This window comes from Empidonax traillii, unplaced genomic scaffold (assembly GCF_003031625.1).
Source record: "Empidonax traillii isolate 1590-97213 ecotype Southwest subspecies unplaced genomic scaffold, ASM303162v1 scaffold336:size770142, whole genome shotgun sequence".
NCBI classification, from domain to species: Eukaryota; Metazoa; Chordata; class Aves; order Passeriformes; family Tyrannidae; genus Empidonax; species Empidonax traillii.
Genome location: NW_020955529.1, coordinates 564,107 through 585,640, shown reverse-complemented (window position 1 = coordinate 585,640; position 21,534 = coordinate 564,107). Strand labels below are relative to the sequence as shown.

Here is a 21,534-nt window from a genome sequence, read left to right as displayed (position 1 = left end):
AAAAAAAAAAAAAAAAAAAAAAAAAAAAAAAAAAAAAAAAAAAAAAAAAAAAAAGAAGAAAAAAAGAAAAATAAAAATGATACTGCATCTGTTCAGAGTTTAGCATGCATTAAGGGTTGCAAAGAACAAAGGGGAACCCAGGACCATGTAAATAAGCAGCCTATGTATTCAAGGCTTGGTATTATTCATGTCAAAGGTACTGGAAAACTGTGGGTATACCCCTTTGTGGTCTGGAAGTCAGCTTGAAGAAGACAGAAGTTTTGTATCAGCCTGCACCTCAGGAAGTCTTTCATCATCCCCATATCACCATTGGTGAAACAGCGCTCAAATCAGTCCAACAGTTTAATTACCTGGGAAGCATCATCTCCTCAGACGGTAAGATTGATGCTGAAATTGACAACAGGTTAGCAAAGGCTTACAGTGCTTTTGGTAAACTCCATAAAAGAGTGTGGCAAAACAAACACCTGAAGAAAAGTACTAAGATCAGTGTTTACAGAGCCATCGTACTGTCTACTCTTTTATATGGATCTGAATCATGGGTCATTTACCGCCACCACTTGCATCTCTTAGAACTCTTCCATCAGCGCTGCCTCCATACAATCCTATACATCCACTGGACTGACTATGTGACCAACATGTCTGTCCTTGAACAGGCAGCAGTCACGAGCATTGAGGCCATGCTGCTGAGAACACAGCTGTGCTGGGCAGGGCACGTCTCCAGGATGCAGGACCATCGCCTCCCCAAGATCGTGCTTTATGGGGAACTTGTCACTGGCTGCTGCAAGAGAGGAGGCCCGAAGATGTGGGAGGAACATAATGAATGTGTGAGCAATTTATATTGTGTGTGGTACTTTTATAGACTTTTTAGGTACTATAAGTTATAGGTCCCAAGATGGCTACGGGTGTCTTTTCGAGAACAAAGAAAAATTATTGCCAAGAAGAAGGTGGAGTTCGTTAAAGTAAACTATTGCCTTGTTATCTGTTAATGTCCAATTATAAAGGTATTTGTAATGGATGTTTACAACTGGACAGTGACCTCTAACCAATTGTATGCTTCTTGTCACAAGACCCTGTGTAGAGATGCTATAAAAACTCTGAGCTATCCCAATAAAGCGGACATATTTTAGATCTAATAGGTCGTGTATGTATGTCTCGGTGCCTCCCCGCCAAAACGAAGAGGAGATACAAGGACTGCCTGAAACAATCCCTCAGCCTTGGCCATATTTATCAGCACCACTGGTCTACCCTGGCCTCCAAACGGGAGGCCTGGAGACACACCATCTCTAACGCTGCTGCTGCTTTTGAGAACACACAGAGGATCACTCTCGAGGAGAAAAGACAACACAGAAAGAATCGCGTCTTGTTGATATCACCTGGGGAGTCTTTCTGCTGTACCTTCTGCAACCGGACTTGTCTATCTGGCATTGGCCTTTTTAGCCATCAGCGCGCTTGTAGCAAGCGTGGGTAGAGCCCCTCTCAAATCTTCGTTCGCGAAGCCCAGCCATGATGATGACTGGAAAACTGCCACTGATTTCCCTGAGCCTTTGCTGGGCCTTGAGCACACATCTAGGCTTAATGCCCTCTGTTCCATTGGACACAATTATGTAAACAACATTTCATTTAACTATAGAAATGCTGATGCTCCCAGGAAGCAAGTGAGTATTATATTAACAAATCTTCCTTCAGAACAAAGGCACTGTAGCAATTAGTACATTGTATTGCCTTCAGAACAGCAAACCCAACAATTCTTGTCAAACCATCATTGTTTTTATGTTTCTATAGAAAATGACTGTGGAGGATATTGTCTGCCACTACTAAAGCAAAAGAGTTACAGAGGATTATAATGTTATCAATTAATAAATCACGAAACAGTGACATCAATACTTTATTACTATATGTTAATTTTTCACATCTCACATTAACTAAGAGTGCTGTTTATCTTAATGTCCTAGTTTGCTGATGTTTAAACATAAGCTAGAATTTTTCACAAATCAAGGGAAAATTTATTGCAAAACTGTGATAATCTATATAGGAGTCAAAAAGACACATTGGTCTAGTAGGACTGACTAGTTAATGGAGACAACCAATTGTCCCATAAATTGCTAGAATTGTTTTGGTTCGTGGTGTCATCTGAAATCAAGAAAATCACCTCAGAAGACTAGTTAGACTTTTGGTCTATATGAAGGAAGAAAGATCTAAAAAAGAAATAGAATAACTCTTGGGGACAGTTTTAAGTAATTTTTAATGGATCTGTATATTCTGCATGCAAAGGAATTCCAAGATGCTCCTATTCATCCCATGTCCATATCCTATGGATTTATTTCTTGTGTGTAAAATGATCAGCCTGGGAATGTAATGACAAACTAGTTCTTCTTCCCATTACTTGGAAGGGCACTTCAAAACATTCACATGAATGGAAGCAATTAGATTGACGTGATATAAGCCCTTAACTTAGACAGATGATAACTCTTATCAGCTGAAATGTGTTAATCTGTAAGTGCTGTCCTCCTTGCTCCTGCTAAAGAAAATGGATTAACATAAAGCACCATAATGGCTTGTTAACCCAAAAGAGAGCTGAAGATCTGTGATTTCTACATACTAATGTTGTCTTCTGACTGAAGGAACATAACATTAGTAACATGATATAATTTCTGCTTTTGACTGGATGACTAAATCTTTGAATGGGTGAGTAATAAACAAAAGAATAACAAAGAGCAAGTAATGCTTCTCAGACTACATTTTAGAAGAACAGTCACGGGTAAAAGTTTTGAAAGCTTCCCTATTTTGCAAATGCTTTCATATGGAAATAGTGGTAAACCAAATGATTTAAGTAAGGTGTATCAGCAGGTGATACAATCTGTCCCTCTCTACTTATGGAAAATCATCAAAATGTCTGAATTTATCAGCTCTCTGGGTTTGTAGGTGCTGCAAGCTCTCAGCCAAACAGCACAGGATCTTACCCACTTCCTTCAAGTCTAACCACCTTTTCCAGAGAGGTTATAGCAGGATTATATTGGGTTCAAAGACAGGTAATGAGAGTAACTAGGACAGGTAAAAATCATAAGCAGAGACTGAAAGCTCTCCTACTTCATGTAGAATTTGTTCTTTGGCTTTTCTAAACAGCTATTCTGAAAAAAGGGGGGTAAATATTACAGAAGAATATGAGAATCTTTCTGCCTGTATATATGGAAACACATGTACCCTGACTCCAAGATTCCATTCCTTCTCTCTCTTCTCCCCTTGTAACAGTGAAGAAACCAAAAATGCAACTTCCTTTTGATTTTTGTTCTGTTTTGGGTTTGTTTGTTTGTTTGGTTGGTTGGTTGGTTTTGTTTTTTGCCTACAGGTTTGCCCTTCAGGAACTGCACAGACTTTGACCTGGATACAATAATTTAGATATATTACCTTTTTTTTTTTACCTCTTTTCCTTTGGAGGAAATTTCAAACGTAATTGTTTCTACTTCACCCCAAAAGTTGCTGACAGTAGCGTTTTCATAAGAGAGTGAGACAGCTATTTCTGTCTACAAATACCAAGAGCAACTTCAGAAAGCCCTCATTGCTCCTGTATGGCAGGTGATTCGTGTTATAACTTAGCGGTGCTGGCGGTTTTCCCTGATGCACTTTTACAGGGGAGTAATTTCAAAATAATATATATATATGTGTGTGTCTGTGTGTGTATATACAAACACACACACATCTACCTGTACCAACTGCACGCCCAGACGATCCCAAAGCTGCCGCCTCCTCCCGCCGGGCCCACCCAGGGCCACCTCCGTCCCGCCCGCAGGTGGCGCTGCGGGGCCAGGCTGCCCTCCCGGCGCTTCCCGGTGGGAAGGAAACGGGAGAGAATGTCTCTCTTTTACTTCTCCCCCCTCCCCTTTGTAAACTCAGTGAAGTTCGGTCAACTGACCGCGCTGCCTGGGATGAACCCCCCTCCCAGCTAGGAGGCAAAACAAACATTATCTGGACCCAGGGCAGAGCTCGCCCCTCCCCGCCTCTCCCCATCCTCGATCCCGCTCCCCACCAGGCATCGCCGCCGGGGCAGCGCAGGGCGGGGGTCTCGGCCCCTCTGTCGGGACGGGAGCGGGGGCTCCGCGCTCCCTAGGGGAGGTCTGGGAGGAGGAAAAGCGGAGGAGGGAGGATCCGCGAGGATCCAGGTAGATCCAGCTTTTACCGCTTACCAAAAGCCACCAGCAGTAGGACCTCCGCCTCCTCCCTCCCCCCCCTCCATCCCTCCCTCCTCCTCTAACTCCCTCCCTTCGCTGCCCCTCCGCGATGAGACACGGGCCAAGTCGGAGCGCGCCAGCCAGCAGCGGGCTCTGCCAGGGGCACACGGATCGCTTCCATGTCGCAGGGTGACTGGTAGCCCTGCAGAGGCTCCCCCGGCCGGGCCGGGGCTGGGAGCCGGGAGGCAGCTGCCCCGTTGCCGGGGTGCCCCGGCGCGTCCCGCGGGATGCTGGCGGCGGGGGATGCGGAGCCGGCCGCGGAATAACATGGGGGGCGGCCACTCCCACAGGGCGCCCGTCTTCGACGAGAACGAGGACGGTGAGTGCGGAGCTGTCCGCGGTACCGAAGCCGGGCTGCGCCGGGAGCGGCGGCACCGCTGCCCGCGCCGGGTCCCGACCCCGCTCCCTCCGACATCCGCGTAGGTCCACCGGCGGCGCTACCTGCCGCGGGCGCTGCCCGGGGAAGCAGGGGGAAAGCCTGCCTTTGTCCAGAAATCCACATCGAGGGCGTGGGTGTCTGCTTTTAGGCGCAGCTCAAGTCTAGCACATCGCCAGCCTGGGTTTGAGCACATGGCAGATAACTTCATACCTGCATTTATGAATGGGCATCATTTTTGAGATGGATGCTCACGGGTTTGTTTTCATTTATAGTCGTCTCTTTGCCCACCTGCCTGTTTTAGATAGTGATATCTCTCAGTCTGTACTTCTTCCATCACCTTTCCTGTCTGAAACTTTTTTTTAGCTTGTTCTATTACTCGGAGTTTCTACTCCCCACCTAGATAACACATCATAAGAAAGTGTATCTTGTAAAGTTTTTGGAAGGCAGTGGAAAAATTTGCCTAAAATGTGGTGTTTCTTCACTATTAATGCGTTTCCGTGTAATTTTCAAATGAAGACTATATTTAACTGGAAGTGAATGCATTGCAATTAAAATAATTTTGGCTCTTGAAGCAGAGTGAACACAGTGCTTTTAGGAAGCAAGTATTTGTAGATTATCATAGAAATGTTTTTAATGTTACTTATGGGATAGATGTTGCTGCCTGTCTAGACAATCGGTGCTTAATTGTGAGTGTCTTGTTTCCCCAGAAGTTCACAATATATTTTATTAGGAAGTGATTGTGCCTTAATAGACTATCACATTGTTTTGGCTTTCTGGGCTTCATAACAAGTCAGAAACATGTATGTTCTGCCTTATTTGTTCAGGACACATGGAGATATTTGTGTTGTTTTGCTAGTAGGGGGGAAATATCTAAATGCATGTAAAGTGCTTTACTTGCATTTAAGACAAGACTTCCATTCCCTATTCCTTGACAAAGCTTCACAAGGTGTGGTTTACAACACCCCATTGTTTGTGCAGGGAATGGGACAGATTATTTGCCACTTGTGTATTGTGGTGCCATAGATGTAATTTTCTTGTACTGATATAAAATTTCAGTCATTTGCCATAGGTCATGCTCTGTAAACAAACAAGAGAGAAAGAATCCCACACACCTCCCCCATGTAAAATCTTGATCATGCACAATTAGTCTTGTAATCCTTGAGGTAACACACTGAGAAATACCCAAGAGTGAAAGCATACTGTTAATCTTGTCTAGTTGCCCTAAGGGAGAAAGATATCCATGCTTCTGCCTTTGTAAGACTTTTAATTGGGCTCTCTTGAGTTAGCAGTTTCAATGAATTATTACCACCTTTTTTTTTTTTTTTTTTTTTCCATGAGACAAAAACGTGGTCTGATTTTGAACAAAATGAATGAAGTTCAGTAGGAAATTATTGTAAACATGCCTTCATACCACTTAGTTAGTTTTCCATCAGGAAAACATTTCTGTAATGCAGCCATTATTAACAGCTAATAAAAAAACCCACATGAGGTATTTATGGTTTTCTATTAGGTCATTATTTATTCTTTACATGGTTTTGTTTTGTTCTGAGGTGTTTTTCCCCATTATGCATAGTCCTAACATAATCTTTTATTCCTCTTAAGATATTACGCTTACTACAACCATCTAGTTCAGAAGAGTCCATTGCTTTTGAAACAATAACCAATTTCCTATACTACGTAGAAAATACTGTTTAGGTTGGCATTTTTCCAAGTACCTAAATAATATAGGAAAACATCTACTCTTTGAAAATTTATCTTACAGGGTTTAATACAAAATGAAGCTGTTTTTTATGTTGCCACTAGTAGCATAAGGGTCACTGTTTTCCACAGTATTGGACTCAATATGAAATTAAAAAAAAAGTTAATGTATAGCAAGAGAAAGTGGATAAGTGGATTTGTTTCTTGAGATGATATAATTTTGCTCAAGAATGACAATGCTTATTGATTCAGAGAGAACCGGAATAGGTGAATTGTGTACGAATATATAAGAATAGTAGAAACTAAGCTATCTAGTGTGTTGTATATAATGTCACAGCTGCCTCTTAAAATTATAAAAATGAGCAGAAAAAATACTGTCATTTTATATTCATACATGTTAGTGATGGATGTAGAATAAAGGATGAATTTTGGAAGAAAAGGTTTAAACCATTTATTGTCACTCTGTCAAAAGAGGAAAAAACTTATTTATTCAGTGAACCACTTAACAAAAAAATATATAGAAATAGTGTGTGAAGAGCACTCATGTACTGCCTTACAGAGTTTCTGTTCCAGAGTTACAACTCATGCTTTCTAGTGAGAAGAGGTGCTAATCCAGTGAGTAGATCTAAAAACTATAAGTTGCATGTAGACTCCCTACCATATGTAGGATAATGAAAAAATGATCCAACTAGAAGCCTGAACTACATGCTGTTAGTCCCCAGCTATTAGAAACAGTATAACACATCATTATCATAAGTTGATCTTTTTAAAAGCTGTAGTACATACCAGTTTTACTAGCAACGTTAGTTCTCTATGTTCTGTTTTTGTTAGAAGGATCTCCCAGAACTTCACTCTTTGAATGGTTAGAAACATCTGTTTTCCTGACTAAATATTTCTTAACCTATTTATAATATTTCTGTTTAATTCAAATTTTTTGTTACTTTAAACTGCTCTCCCCTCTCCAAGATTACTCCAGTGCTCTGATAGGCAGCAAAAATGTCCCCTCTCGCTCTTTGATTTGTAGGGAAACCTTTTCTAGTTTTGTCTTATTTCTACTGCTTTATTCTTTCCTGTGCTCCTCATCTGTCTGCATTTGAACCTGCCTTGGTTGCACACAGATAACCCAAATTATATGGAGAATTGCAGGGGAGTTTTCACCAGGACCTTGGGTAGGAAAAAATGCTTCCTGTTCTTTACTGGAAACAACTCTTCTGGTACAGTCTTTAATAATATGCTCTTTTCGAGGATGTATCATGTGGATGGTTCCGTCACCATGGGATCAGTTAACCCACCAGTGCCTTGCTCAGTAATTTGCATTGCTGAGCTCCGATCTACATCGGAAATTTTTGGTGTTCCTATGTACATGACCTTTTGCATGACTCAATTTTGGTCCATTTCTATTATTCATAGTTTCAAAGATGATCACCCCCTTTTTATCTTGCGATGCTCTGATTCTTCATTACTTTACTGAGTGTTTTGAATTATCACCATTCTGATCCGCTCCTTGACAGTGATCAAGACCACTGATTATTTTATGTAAGTATTCAGCTGGATCATTTCCAAACTTAATCTCCTTTGCTGTTAACCCCTGTCAGCTTCATAATTCCTATCTCTAAATAAAATTTTTTCCTGTGTTACTGTCATGGTTTAACCCCAAACAGCAAGTCAGTCCCACAGAGCCACTCGTTCACTCCCCTGTGGTGGGATGGAGGAGAGAACTGGAATGATAAAAGGGACAAAAATCATGGGTGGAGTTAAAGACAGCTTAAGAGGGAAAACAAAAGCCATGCACACAAGCAGAGCAAAACAAGCTTCCCATGGCCAGGCGGGTGTTCAGCCATCCCCAGGAATGCAGGGCTCCATCACACGTAATGTAACTGACTTGGGAAGACAAACGACATCACACTGAATGTTTCCCCCTTCCATCTTCTTCCCCCAGGTTTATATACTGAGCATGACACCATGTGGTATATCACTGTGGTCAGTTGGGGTCAGCTGTCCTGGATGTGCCCCCTCCAAATTTCTTGTGCACCCCCACCCTCCTCACTGCTGGGTTGGGGTGAGGAGCACAAAAGTCTTTGACACCGTGTAAGTCCTATCAGCACTACTTCAGCACAAATCCCAAACACACCCTCAAACTAGCTGCTACGAAGAAAATTAACTCTATTCCAGACAACACCAGCCCAGATGCCCACCTTGCATTTTGCCAGTTAATCCTCAAATTGTTCAGCTTTGCTTATACTTTCTCATATATATATCTTCACTGAAATTGAGAAAAATCAAATTTAAGCCAACTGTACCATGTACAAAATAACTTTGTCATCAAGCAGAAATATGTGGTTATTTGTGTGTAAACAACTTCTGGTTAAACCATGTTGTATTTATCTCATTTTTTCTTCTTAGTCTAAGTTAAAGCACAACAAAAGCTAGGAAAGTCCAGGGAACAGAGTCCTTTGTTTGCCTAGAGCTTATAATCTGGCTAAAGATATGGAAAAGTATGTTTCATTTCTTGATTTTTATTGCTGTACAGGTTGGATAGGCAACTAGGTCTGGTGTAGCACCATCGCTACCTCTTATCAAAGTTAGATACTTAAATGGTGTGGAACTATAATATTTTTTCAGACATTTAAAAAGTGCTTTTAAGGAAGATACTACACTAACTGTGTAGTCAATTCAGGTAAAAGGAAAACAGTTTTATTTTGGTTAATACTGCTGAAGCAAAGGAACTTGACTCCCTTCACCTTGAACGTTTCCTTTTCATAACAACTGCCCTTTCCCAAATATATGTATCCAGTATTAACATCAAGAGAGCAAAGCAGTAATTTTTTCCTCATGTTCAACTCTTCAGAAGTAGCAATATGTTCATAAGAATGGCAATAGAAGAGTGAGGAGAATATTCACCAATGTTCATTGTAAATTCTCAGTAAATATCATAAGTGACGAATATATTAGCAATAGCCTGGTGACAGAGTGTCTGTCATGCTGGATTTGCTTGGTGGTGCTCAGTTAAAACTTCAGTTGTATTTAAGAGGTGAAAGTGAAATAGTCAAAAAGGGTCATTTAGAAAAGACCTGACGCAGGGGATCATTTCTTCCAAATAGTAATCATACTTCCAAATAGTAATAACATAATTGTCGGCATTGTGGTGGAAGATGCAAAGGAAAGGATAAGAAACAACGCTTTAGAAGCTAGAAGTTGGTTCTGCCAAGTGATATGGCAGTTTGATTATTTGGGGCTTAAAAAGTCAGTTTTGCTACAGTTACTTTTAGAAATAAGCGTACTGAACTTTTAAAGAGTTTGTTTTTATTTTTGTGGTACATGATTACGTTTAAGTAAGTATGTATTTCCAAAGAGCTTTTCACTGAGCATCCTGAAGCTGTAGAGCTCAAACACCCCGTTGTGGAGGTCAGTGTGACAATACTGTGCCTCAGTAATGTAGTCTTGTGTGCAGGAAATGAGGCATAGCAACATGCCTTGACTTATTTCTCCATGGCCAGAAGCTACTTCACAGTAGTGCTTATGTATCTGCTTAACTCCGAGGAAGTGCTGAAGTCCCACTTCTTTGCCTGAGTCATAAGGTTTTATTCTTCTATAGTGTCGTAACTACAAAGCTCAATGGAAATCTTATGTACTAGAGAATATACTATCCATTCTCTAGAGTTAAACTTCCAATTTGAAGTTGTAATTTAAAATTGATTTCTACATCTCCTGTTTCGAAAAGCCTTCAGCTTAAATGAAGGGTTTAAAATTGTTGTCAAGTTTCAGAAAGCATCATTATTAAATGGCCAGCTGCTGAAAAGACCATCTTGTGCTAAAAGCCTAAAAGCCAGACGCAGAGGCTAAGAAAAATGCCTGCAATTAGTATGGATTCAGGTAGCTAAATTCAGAGCATAATGGCTGAGTTTATATAAAGTGCAATGAAAGCTGAAGTATTGTAAAGTCACATAGGGAAAAATGACACATAAGAGTTTCACTTGGAACCAATTTAAAGCAATAGTTTAATGTCAAAATGAGTCAGATTCAAACCAGAGTATACAGTGTCCAGTTATTGTCAGTGATATGATAGTGATCATCATCCTCCTGCCACAAAGCTATAAAGGGTAACGTCTGAGGTGGTCGTGTAGCTGCTGCACAGAACTCAAGTCACAGGGCTAATAACACACTCTTTCAAAAACTAATTGTTTCATAAAATGCAGCCCTACAGAACGGTTAAATAGAGGGTTTAGAATCTAAATACCTTCTGTTAGAGAAAGTAGCAAACATTGGGTGGGGATCAATATTTCTACTGGATTTTTAGTTTATTTGTGGAGGTTCTATGGTGTACTGCATTTTAATTTTTTGTTTGCAAAGATGAATATTCCAGTTCCCTTTAGAACTAGATTGGGTAGGAATACCACAATGTGACTTAAAAACTCCTCAAAGGCAGTTCTGTTGAAAATCACAGCTGCTGAAGGCATTATTTTATGCTGGATATCAATGTTTTAGATAAATTAGATCCAACTGTTGGAAATTTTTTTATTTTTTGTTTTATGACCAGGTTGAATTTTATACAATTTTATTTTATATTTATTGAACTTTAGACAGGAAGTCATCATTATGTGTAGTGCAATACTCCAGAATCCCTACTGCCATTGTCTGTTCAAACATAGAACCATATAGTGATCAGTGCCGAGCGTACACTTACAGCATGATATGAGACAGAAGGAGAATACAGATAGAAGGGAGAGCCCAGAAGAACAATGTGCTAATTTCAGGCAGTCACAGAGGTACTAGCTTCCAAACTGGTATCAATAGTTTACATGGTCTGTGCTGAAGCAGGCTCAGAAGGAATATCCCAGCTTTGCAACCACCATCAGCCATTATCTTCCTGACTCAGGCTTTGGTACAATGCACACAAATAATGTGGACCTCTTCAGATGCTAAATGGTAATTGTCGGTGAAATTTGATACTAGATCACAGTTTTTCATTTTCTACAGGGATCTCTAAAGAAGATGAATCTGGAACTTCCATCTTAGCTTCTTACTGCCTCAAATGAGCTGCAACTCTGTTCCACCATTTGACTGTCCTAAAAATGCTGTGTGATATTGGATTAACCTCACATTGTCAGGATTAGAACAAAGATCCTTTCAAGGCACAGCTAAAATATTTGCCAATTTTAGTTTGCCATCATCCAGATTCAACAAAATCTATGTCAGCAATGGTTTAGAGATGGACATGATGAATTTTCAAGAACCTTCCTAATAATACTTTCTACAATTCCAAGATTTAGTTTTCTGCCGTGGTGGAAACATTCTTGTCAGGACCTACATCTTAAACAAAGGCATCATGTAAGTCTTTGTTGTGTCTTTTGTAGGCTTCCAAAATTTACACAAATGCCTGGTATGACGCCTACCTCTATAAGTGTTAAGGAATTTCTTATTGGCTTATCTAGGAAGTGTAAGCGCTCAGGAGAGGTAACATTTTACCCATGTTGCAATACATGTTATGCAATGGGCCTGGATATCAAGACCAGCTTTTTGCATAACTAAATATAAATAATTCCAAACTACCCAATCAGCAAGCAAGACAGGCTTAGAGGCTCCTATTCAAGATCAGGGAAAATTCTGATGATGAAATTAACTATAAGAAAAAAAGATGATAGTCTCAACACCATTGCTTTTGCAATCCCTTCTTCACAGATTCAGGCACTGTCTCCCACACCTGCCCACAGGTGTTTCTTGCAGTGAAAAGGTTCTGCTACTTCAGCTGTGCTGCTGTGGTTTTCCGTGCCAAAGAGCAGGCTTTCAGAGAGCTGGGTTCTGAAGGACTGGAAAAGCTGAATGGTGGAAGAGGCAGCAAACTGAGAAGTAAATGTTTGGTCCTTCAGGACAAATGGTTTTCAAATGTACAGAGATATTAAACTGACTCTACTCCTCAATATTGGCTTCACTTCCAGTAGAGTTTAAGAGATCTGACACTTTCCCATAGAACAAGAGCGAACAAATCTATCTCCTCCCACCTAGCTCCAGTGTGACAGCTACTGGGTCATTGACAACATTTGTCATGAAAGTGAAAGAATTCCTTGATATGGATGTGTGAATGTAGCTCCCTTGTGGGAATGCAGTTTTTTGTGAACCTTGGGTACCATACTGCCCAATGACTGAAGGAAGTTCAGTCTGGAATCAAATGTTGTACCTGACTGAATTAGAAAATGACCAAGTAACTATTCAGAAAAAAACCCATCTTGCTCATAGATTCTGAAAGAAATTTGGTTCTATCTTACCAGAACTGTCTTTGTACAGTCCCTTCTGAATGTGGGTATAAAACCAAAGAAGGCAGGGTTTTGCTGGAAAAACATAAGACTCTCTTTTTTCTAGCTTTCTCATTAAAAAGCAAGTTTGGGAAAGCGGAAGGCAAAACCTTCCTGAAGCAAAACCTGGTGGGCAGTGATACCCGTGACTAAGCACTGAAAAGCAGAACAGAAGAAAGACTGTCAAATTAATCTTGGAGGTTTCACAAGATTTTGACTTAGCTAGAATGAGCTAATGCTGAGATAATGGGAAAGGTGTGGAAGAGAAAAGGTTGCTACTGAGATCAATCAATACAAAGCAAAAATTTCTGAGACAATATTCAATTAAAAAGGACAATTTTTAGTTCAGTCTGGTAGAGGAGCTCCACAGTGCCCTATCATGGTAAAACATGTTAGGGGAAGGACTCAAAAGTAGGGGACACACACCAAACTTGGCAGGAAAGGCATGGAGTTTTTGGAGGGGGAAGAGCAGCAGTAGTAAGCAGTGTGCACATCAGGAGGCCTGATCTCTCAAGCACAGTTCTACTTAATTTCATGGACTAGTTAAATTGATTACCTTAAATGACATTATTTACTGCTGAATGTAAGCCTATGTTGAACTGTTGCCTAATTAGCTGTTGTAAGCTCTGTGTCTGTGTGTATATGGAGGATTCCCTGCAACAGGAAGAAGTACAGGATTATTATCATACAAAAATCAAAACCTGCAAAGACTGATAAAAGCCGTTTTCTTAACTAAATTATCATCTGAATTTCCTTGAACTCAATCACAATTTGGCATGAATAGTAAATACAAGTTCTTTGCAGAGAAAGAACAGGCAAATGTCTTGGGTGTTTTTTCCTATGGTTAAAGAAGAACAAAAGTGGTTTACTATCTAGTGTTCAGTCCCTAATCCATTATGTTTTGAGGAATAATACTTACTTTTATTTGCCTGCACTTGATCTCAGGAAACTACTTCCTGTACTAGAAATGCATGTTCAAATCACACTGTGTCTGCAGATGAGCACTGGTGGGGCCCAAGATGCCTACAGCCTCTCAATACAAGAGGATGTTGGACTTTATTACATCCTTCAGGACCCAGAACTGATTCTATTAGTACAGTATTTCATGAAGCATCCTTTGATTTAATATTAAACTCTTAGAAATTACCAGTATACTGTTTAAATGATACATCACAGTACTTTTTTTATAGTTAGGCCAATATGTACTATCTATACAATAGTACAGTACTCCACCTTTATAAAACACACATTTCTGGAGAAAAGAGGAAAGAATGAAGGCATCTGTGCACTGGAGAGTACTACCAGCCTTTCTCTTTGAGATTCCTCACTTACCAAAATCTAACAAATATAATGAAAATGCAGCATGTGACCCCTATTCAGATTGTCCTCGGAAAAATCTTAGTGTTGTACATTGGCCTATTCCCTTAGCCAGTCAACGTTCACCTCAAATGTCCATCAACGAGGGATTGTAAGAGTAGAGGTGTTCTTTTGTATCACAGAAATGAGGAATTACTTCCTTTGTTCCCAAACAAGTTATTTTCCACTCTAATAACAAGAAGACTCGTTTACATGCAGTTATTTTTCACCTGCTTAGTTTGACCTCATCTTTAGCTTCCTTAATTTCCACATTGACTCTTATAAACATGTTTATTTTAATAAGTAAATGAAAGAGTCTGAAAGGACAAGTTAGGATTTGCAAGACAATTAGACAGTTCTAGTTTTTATCACTGCAAATTTGAACTCTACAAAAAAAATGTTCATAACAGTCCAATGCCTCTTCTGAAATCATCACCTCCTTTCCAAAGGCTGTCTGTCAGCTCTCTGTGTTTTCCAATCTGGCATTCTTCATCTGTCAGGAAACCTAGCAGTATGCAACCAAAGACAGTTTACCAGAGATTTGGCCCTTACAGATATGGTTTAGTGGTGGACTTTGCAGTATTAGGTTTATGGTTGGACTCAAAAGATTTTAAAGGTCTTTTCCAACCTAAATAATACATGGTTCTATGATTTCAGTTTATTTCACTGGTAGTCAGTCTGTCATGGTTCTTCTTCCAGTTTTGCATATGATTAATTTCTGTTGCAACTAATGGAATATTCGTTACATCTATAATCAGTTTTTCTCCTACACCCATTTTCTATGATCATGGTCACAGGTCTTGACACAAAAGTGTCAAATTCTGTGATACTTTTATACTTAGAAATGTTGCACTGTATTTTCTGATACAGTTATTAAGTGCACTGTAGACACCTAAGTTAGTTTCATTCATTCCAAAATTATGACAAAGGTATTTTCCTCTTAAATTGAAGGAACCCTTCAACTGAAGGAACCACTTGAGTTGGTGGCAGCCTATTATACAGGCTTTTGAGGTTCTAATGATAACTAAACATAGTTGCTGAATCTGAAATTTATTTCCCAAATTTTATATCCCTGTGTTTTCTTCATAATATCATAACATAGTATGAAATTCCATATTTTATATTCCATTAATACTATTTTACTTTGGTGTATTTTGAAAATTATTGTTTCGGATGTATTCATCAAATCTACTTTACAGTTTGTTTATCTGACTCAAAATAAGAATTTCCCCTATGGTTTTTGGCTTCCTACTGGCAGTATTTTATTAATTTCGAGTTTTAGTTCCACTTTCATTCCCATTTTCTATCCTTCATTTTTTAAAAAAATATGTTGATTCTAGTTCTTTGAAATTTGGAAACATTATCTAAGTTCTATACCTGATTACTTTTCCGCCCTGTCATTTTTTGCTTGGTAAAATTCTGAATAAAATAGAGCACTGACTTTTTCTGTTCTGTGTAAGAAAGACTGTTGTACTTTGTAAGATAAACATACTACAAAGCAATCTACTGCAGTGGCCAAAACGTATTTTCTTCCTTTTTCCTACTTCTGCAGCAATAAGGGAACACCTGCTGTTCCTTATTTAAGATATAAAAAAGCAAGCTGAGTTAATCCTTCCAATAATTATTATTTCCTTTTGATATTGTTCTGCCTCCCTTGCTGAGCGATGAGAACTGTCCTTAGCTACCTTGTTAAAACAGATATGCAATATAATCACAAACTCACTGTTAGCCTCCTGAGTGTCCTTCACACCTTTCTGAAACCATCTTCCACTTCCCCCTGGATTGCTTTCACATTATGTTATAAAGATTGATTTTGTGCCTTTTGGGGTAAGGTTTAGATAAATCTTCATCCAAGCTGTAAAACCTGAAAATGCTTTTGGGGCAATAGCATATCCTAAGCACTGTGAACTGCTACACAGAGCTTGAAGTCAAAGAACAAGATCATGCTTGAGAAGTAGGAAAAACTAATTATTTTAAGTCCAGCTTTGTATTTGACTGTTTTAGCGCAAGAAAACCACAGAAATACACAATCTTAGGTGCAGGGCTTTGCTGTAAAACAAAGTTATCCTTTGTTGAGATTGGCTCGGATATAATGGGAAGAACAGATTAACCAGAAGTCTTCTGCAGCTTCATGGGATTCTTCTTTACCCAGACATGACATTTTTCAGCAGCAGCATGCCAATTATGCTATTCTTGCAATTTATTTTCCAGCTCAGTGACATGTCTTTGAGGTCTCTTGCTCAAGTTTTTAAGCTAATATTATTAAACTAGATTTTTTGGTTTTTTTATGGTATAAACAATAATAGCAGATGAAAACACCTTAGAAAGAGAAATACATTTTTAGTGTGAAATTCTCCATAAAAATCTCAGTGTTGAAAGACATTCTTGAAGGATTTATTGATCTTTATAGAAAAAAATTGTCACTGCTAAGTCCTATGAGATTTTGCTGAAAAGGAGTCATAGAGTAGAGAACTCTTCCTGTTGATCCTAACTTTCAGAGGGGCAATCATTGTTCTTTTGGAATTAGGGAGCTCCCTATTGATGAATGGGAGAAGAGAGCAGGTAGAGAAAAGCTGCCTGGGCAGCTTTCAAAATAGCAAAAAAATTTTTTTTTAGCACCACCATGTTTAACCTTTCCTGTCTTATTACTATTACAAGTTGGGAAAAGGACTGAAAATCATCTTTATAGATGTTGGCTGTGAAAGGCAGGACATCCAAGTGGAGCTTGTCTAGTGGCTAGGAAAGTTCCAGCTGTTACTAGGATTGCATCTGCTCTCTGAATGGCCATTCACAATACTTTTCTGGGAGTGAGGAGAGGTTGTGTGTGCTTTGTAGAATAGATTAAGAAAGATGTGGCAGTGAAGAAATACCATATTTTCAGTGGTTTCAAGCACTTATGCTGAGTGCTACCTTGACTTCAGATCATTGGTGCTCCTAAGCCAGGAGCCATCAGTCTGTCTCAAAGGTGTCAGATGAAGCATAGTCATGGATTTTAAAAGCATTAATAGAAGGCAACCCTTTCAGTGTGGTTGCTGTCCATTACAGAGAAAAGATGCTGCTTGCGGCATCCCGTTTTCTCACTTGTGACACGCAGAGAATTTTGAATGCTTTCCTGGACATACACATGCTAATGAGTAACTACAGGCTGCTCTCAGCCTCTCAACCTGCACTCTCTCAGATCTTCCTCTGATAGGTAGATCATATCCATCTTTCGGTCCACAGGCATTTGTGGATCAATAGCATCCTGAATTTTTGAGTGACAGGGTGTTCTGTATGTTGCAAAGAACCTCCTGCAGTGCTGCGTTCCAGTCTGGAAAAGAAGAATACAGCCCAGCAGATCACTCAGGAAAAGTTGCTGACTAATGTCATATGCAATACATTTCTTCTAGTCTTTAGTGATATGAAGCCGATTTCTAGCCATTTTCCTAACCTAAAAAAAAAAAAAAAAAGGAAATGACAGACTTGGTTGTGGGAATTAAGCTTTTTTTTCCCACTAGTTTGAAAGCTTCCATTCCCTACTGTCAAGAAGCTAAGGTTGTTTAATATTATTTCCAAAATAGCCTCTATCTACTGATTTATGATTTTATCCTAGTTAATAAAATACAATACAGAGATAAATATATTTTTAGAGAAAATCTCTCTCTTTCTCTTTCTCTCTATATAAACACAGATATTTTTGTTTGTACATTACTCTCATCAAAACAAACCCAGTGTATGTGGTAGGGAACTCTAGAACTGAGTCACCAATATTCATTATTTTCATCTAACATCTATAATTAAACTTATTTGAGGTTCTATTTCTGTGATTATACAGAATTGGTATAAGCACATTTAATGCCACAGAATGTTTCAGGCATTTAGACTAACAAGCCTTCTGCTACAATGAGCAATTTTATCCCCTACAGCTCACTATTTGTTTGTGCTTTGCACCTAATAACTTCTGTGGTTAAAATTAGAAGTTATGTTCTTTCCATTAATATCTGTCAGCTACCTACTCTGTTCACCAAGTGAATCTTATTTATTTCTGTTGTGCAGTGATATAAGGTATATCTTTGTAAGTTAAGTTGTGGTTTTGAGAGTCTACTGACCTGCTGCTAATGCCAACCCTCAGCTATAATCTGGGAATGGTGGCTTGTCTGAAGTCCTCCTCCTCTCCCCTCTGAGCTGAGGTGGATTTGGTTTGTTTTGTAAGTGTATCTATGTTTGTTTTGCTTTAAATCTTTCATATTTCATTTCTGTTATGGTTTAATCCCAGCCAGCAACTAAGTACCACACACCTGCTCACTCTCTTTATCCCATTCCCCAGTAGGATAGGGACGAGAATTGGAAAAAAGTAAAACGTGGGTTGAGATAAGAACATAATTGAAAGAAATTATAATTATAATGATGATAATAATAATAAACAACACTGTGCTAGATACTAAGAAGAAAATTAACTCTATTCCATCTGAAACCAAGGCACCTCCTAATCTTAATAGTGGATAGATAAGAACAAGTGCCTGATTTCTTTATTCATATTTAGTGTTTTCAGCCATGCATGGTCCTATCAGATTCGGTGTAATTGCTTGTGGTGCGTAAATAAGCATACTTATAAATAACTTGTAAATAAGCATATAAGGATTTCCCAGAGGTAAGAAGCACAATGATCACTGAATAAATCATCAACTCCAAGTAAAAAAACTGCTGCAGTTAGGGTGTACAGCAATCAACCTATCTTTTTCAGTCTCAATACCAAAACTACCCATTCTATCACTGAATATTTATCTGTAAACTCTGAGATGAAGAAATATGCATTGAACTGAAATTCTGCAAGTTCTTTAGAAATTAAATGTAACTGTTCCTACTAGGTTTTTTTTCCCTATCCTTTCTATACACCCTGAACACAGCCACAAAATGTGATGCATCAAAATACAAAGGTGTTACTGTTAACTACCAGCTCAGGATATTGCTTCAATTGAAACTAGAAAAAAATTATTATGTTTGATCAACAACAGTTTAGTCGTGAGTACGTAGGTAAAAAAAAAACCTCTGGGAAATCTGCTTTCCTACAAAATGGCAGACAAAGTGGAGTGATTCTTACAAAAATAAATGATTCACACAATGAAATATTTTGGATTCTATCTAGAATCCAAAAGCACTCCCTTTCTGGCTCTAGATAACTATAATAATCAGAACTGTTAGACTGAGTTCAGGTCAATCCTTCTGCACCTTATAGGTTAGGATTTGAGGTTCTATCTCTAAAATAGATTTTTTTAATTAATTTTTTTCAGGAGTATAACTTACTTTAGAAAATTTGCAAAACTTATGAGTAAAATGCAATTTGAGTGCTGAAGTTCACTGTGAATGTCATTTAATTGCAGAGGTTAAATGGGTAGGCTAATGGATGGATTTAATGGAGGAGGCCAGTCCTCTTAAAATTTCATTGTTTCTTTTATTTAAACAGTCAATAGAAATCTGGCCAGCCTAAGAGGCATCTAGCTTCTGCTGGATTCTGAGGTGCTACTCTGTGGCCAGGCAGTAATGGAATTCTTGAAATTTTCTTTGATTCTCCTCCACGGGAGAACTGGCCCTTAAATATACTCACTATATGTGCTGCTAATTTAATTAAATTAAATAGTTGTGATGTTTTTTGATGAGGAAGAACCAGAAGTCACAAATGCCTTGGCATCTTCAGAAATATCTTCAAATGGTTTTTTGAATTCTTGAGATTTCCATGCTGTTTTCAAATCCCAAAATATAAACCAGACCTGGACAGCCGCATATAACCCACAGGTTTGCTTGCTTCTTTCAGAGTTTTTTTCCCAGAGGAGCGTTAGTATTCCCAAACTGATGAGCTTTAATCTTTCAATGACAAATGAGAAAGAAAGCCTATGCTCTGCACTCAGGCACATTTCTGCTGCAAGTTAGAACTGTCATCATTCACTTGGAGCCTGTGGTGATGGTTTAGTTTAAAAACACTAAATGGGAGGCAATCCCAATTGAAATGGGAATCATTCTGACTCTTTAGTGTCCTTACTTGCCTCCAGTATTTAATTTGTATCTGTGATTAAAAATAGAAGAGGTAATTCTTCAGTGTTGGAGACAGACTCCTCATGTGTTGGGTTCTGAATTCAGAAGAAAAGGAGAACAACTCATTCTTTGTCTAGGTGTTTAACTAAAATCCTCTTCACCTGGCTCCCTACTCTCCCATGTAAATAGCACCAAGACTCATTTTCTGAAATCCTGATCTTCAAGAACAATGTTCTCAGGGTCACTGCCCAAAAGAGCCAAGAGGAAAGAGGTTTATTGGCTTCCCCTGGCACATTTGGCATTATAGAGACCTTTGTGTGGATAGGATTGATGTATGTCTCACTGAGGATTTTGTTGTTAACTTCTTTTAAACTATTTCCTTTCACCTGGGGATCACTCTGATAAATTTTATCACAAAAGAAAACACTTTGGTACACTGATATTTGACATTTTATTCCCATAGCAACTTCCCTCAGAGAGCCTTCCAATTCAGTTATTAATGAGGTTATTCTCATAGTAACTCGGAGGCAGGTGAATATTCCCACTTTCTAGCTGAAAAAGATGCTTCATAGTCTATTATGTGTTTCCTGATCTCAGGGAAGTCTATTACAGAAAAGTGAAAATTAGATTTTCTGTACTTTAGCAACACATTTTTTCAAGGAGTATCTTTTCTGCTGGACGTACCTGTCAACTGTTTCTTCTTGCAATAGATTTCAGATTGTTTTTGTTGGCTTATCCATAAGTAAACAACATGGTTAATCAGAAATTGTCTTTTCTCAATGAAAGGGTGCTATGTTTTATCACTTACGAAAGGTCTTACATTTTGTATTGGAGCAGGTCCTGAAACTTTTCCCCTTAGTTTCAGTGTCAAGTTTACCCTTCAAAGGAGCTGTGAAAAGCATGGAGACTTACAAAGGCTTCCCTGCTATTCACTGGCTCCAGTATATCAGTTCAATTGTTCCTTGATGACTTCTGATGTTTCCAGTGATGCTAAGTCAAGAGCTTTTCTGAACCAAATCTCTGTTCTGTCAGAAAACAAGAGTGTTTTCATAGCAACAAAAAGGAATCTTTAATTAGCACTTTTACTGGTCTTAAAAAAAAAAAATTGACTGACTTGTGAGTTTATAATAGTAAAATCTTGTAAGTTGCTGCTTTATAACAGATACATAGATGAGAAGTTCCAATTAATTTCCCCAAAGCCAAGTGAGTCAATGCAAAAGAAACCTTTCTGCTAGAAAATATGTTACCTGAATGCTCTATGCTAACAGAACATAGATGCAGCTAAATCAGTTGTTATGGTAAACTAACCTATGGTTATACTAAGGATTTGACACTGCCTGACTAAATCCTAATCATTTCCATATGGCAGTGAGGTCAGGCCTATGGAATTATATCTATTGCATTGTTAGCCGGTGCATCAAACCTAATAATAAACTAATTATAGCTTCAGTTGTTCCTGTCATGTAGCTACAGTGACAGCCTAAATACAATCACAGAATCATAGAATGGTGTGGCTGTTTTCATGTGGCCAGCTTCATGGGACCAGGCACAATGAATCCTGTGCACAAGCAATGAA

The 21,534-nt window shown here is 38.8% G+C and overlaps 1 protein-coding gene across 1 annotated transcript in view; it reads left to right on the top strand.

Moving 5' to 3' along the window:
• The first annotated feature begins 4,204 nt into the window (after positions 1 to 4,204).
• STK32B (serine/threonine kinase 32B) overlaps positions 4,205 to 21,534 on the top strand; it is a 176,947-nt gene continuing 159,617 nt past the window's right edge. Inside the window, exon 1 of the mRNA XM_027891979.1 lies at positions 4,205 to 4,545. Coding sequence (XP_027747780.1) covers positions 4,470 to 4,545 — 76 coding nt within the window. The 5' untranslated portion in view covers positions 4,205 to 4,469. The remainder of the gene's footprint in view (positions 4,546 to 21,534) is intronic.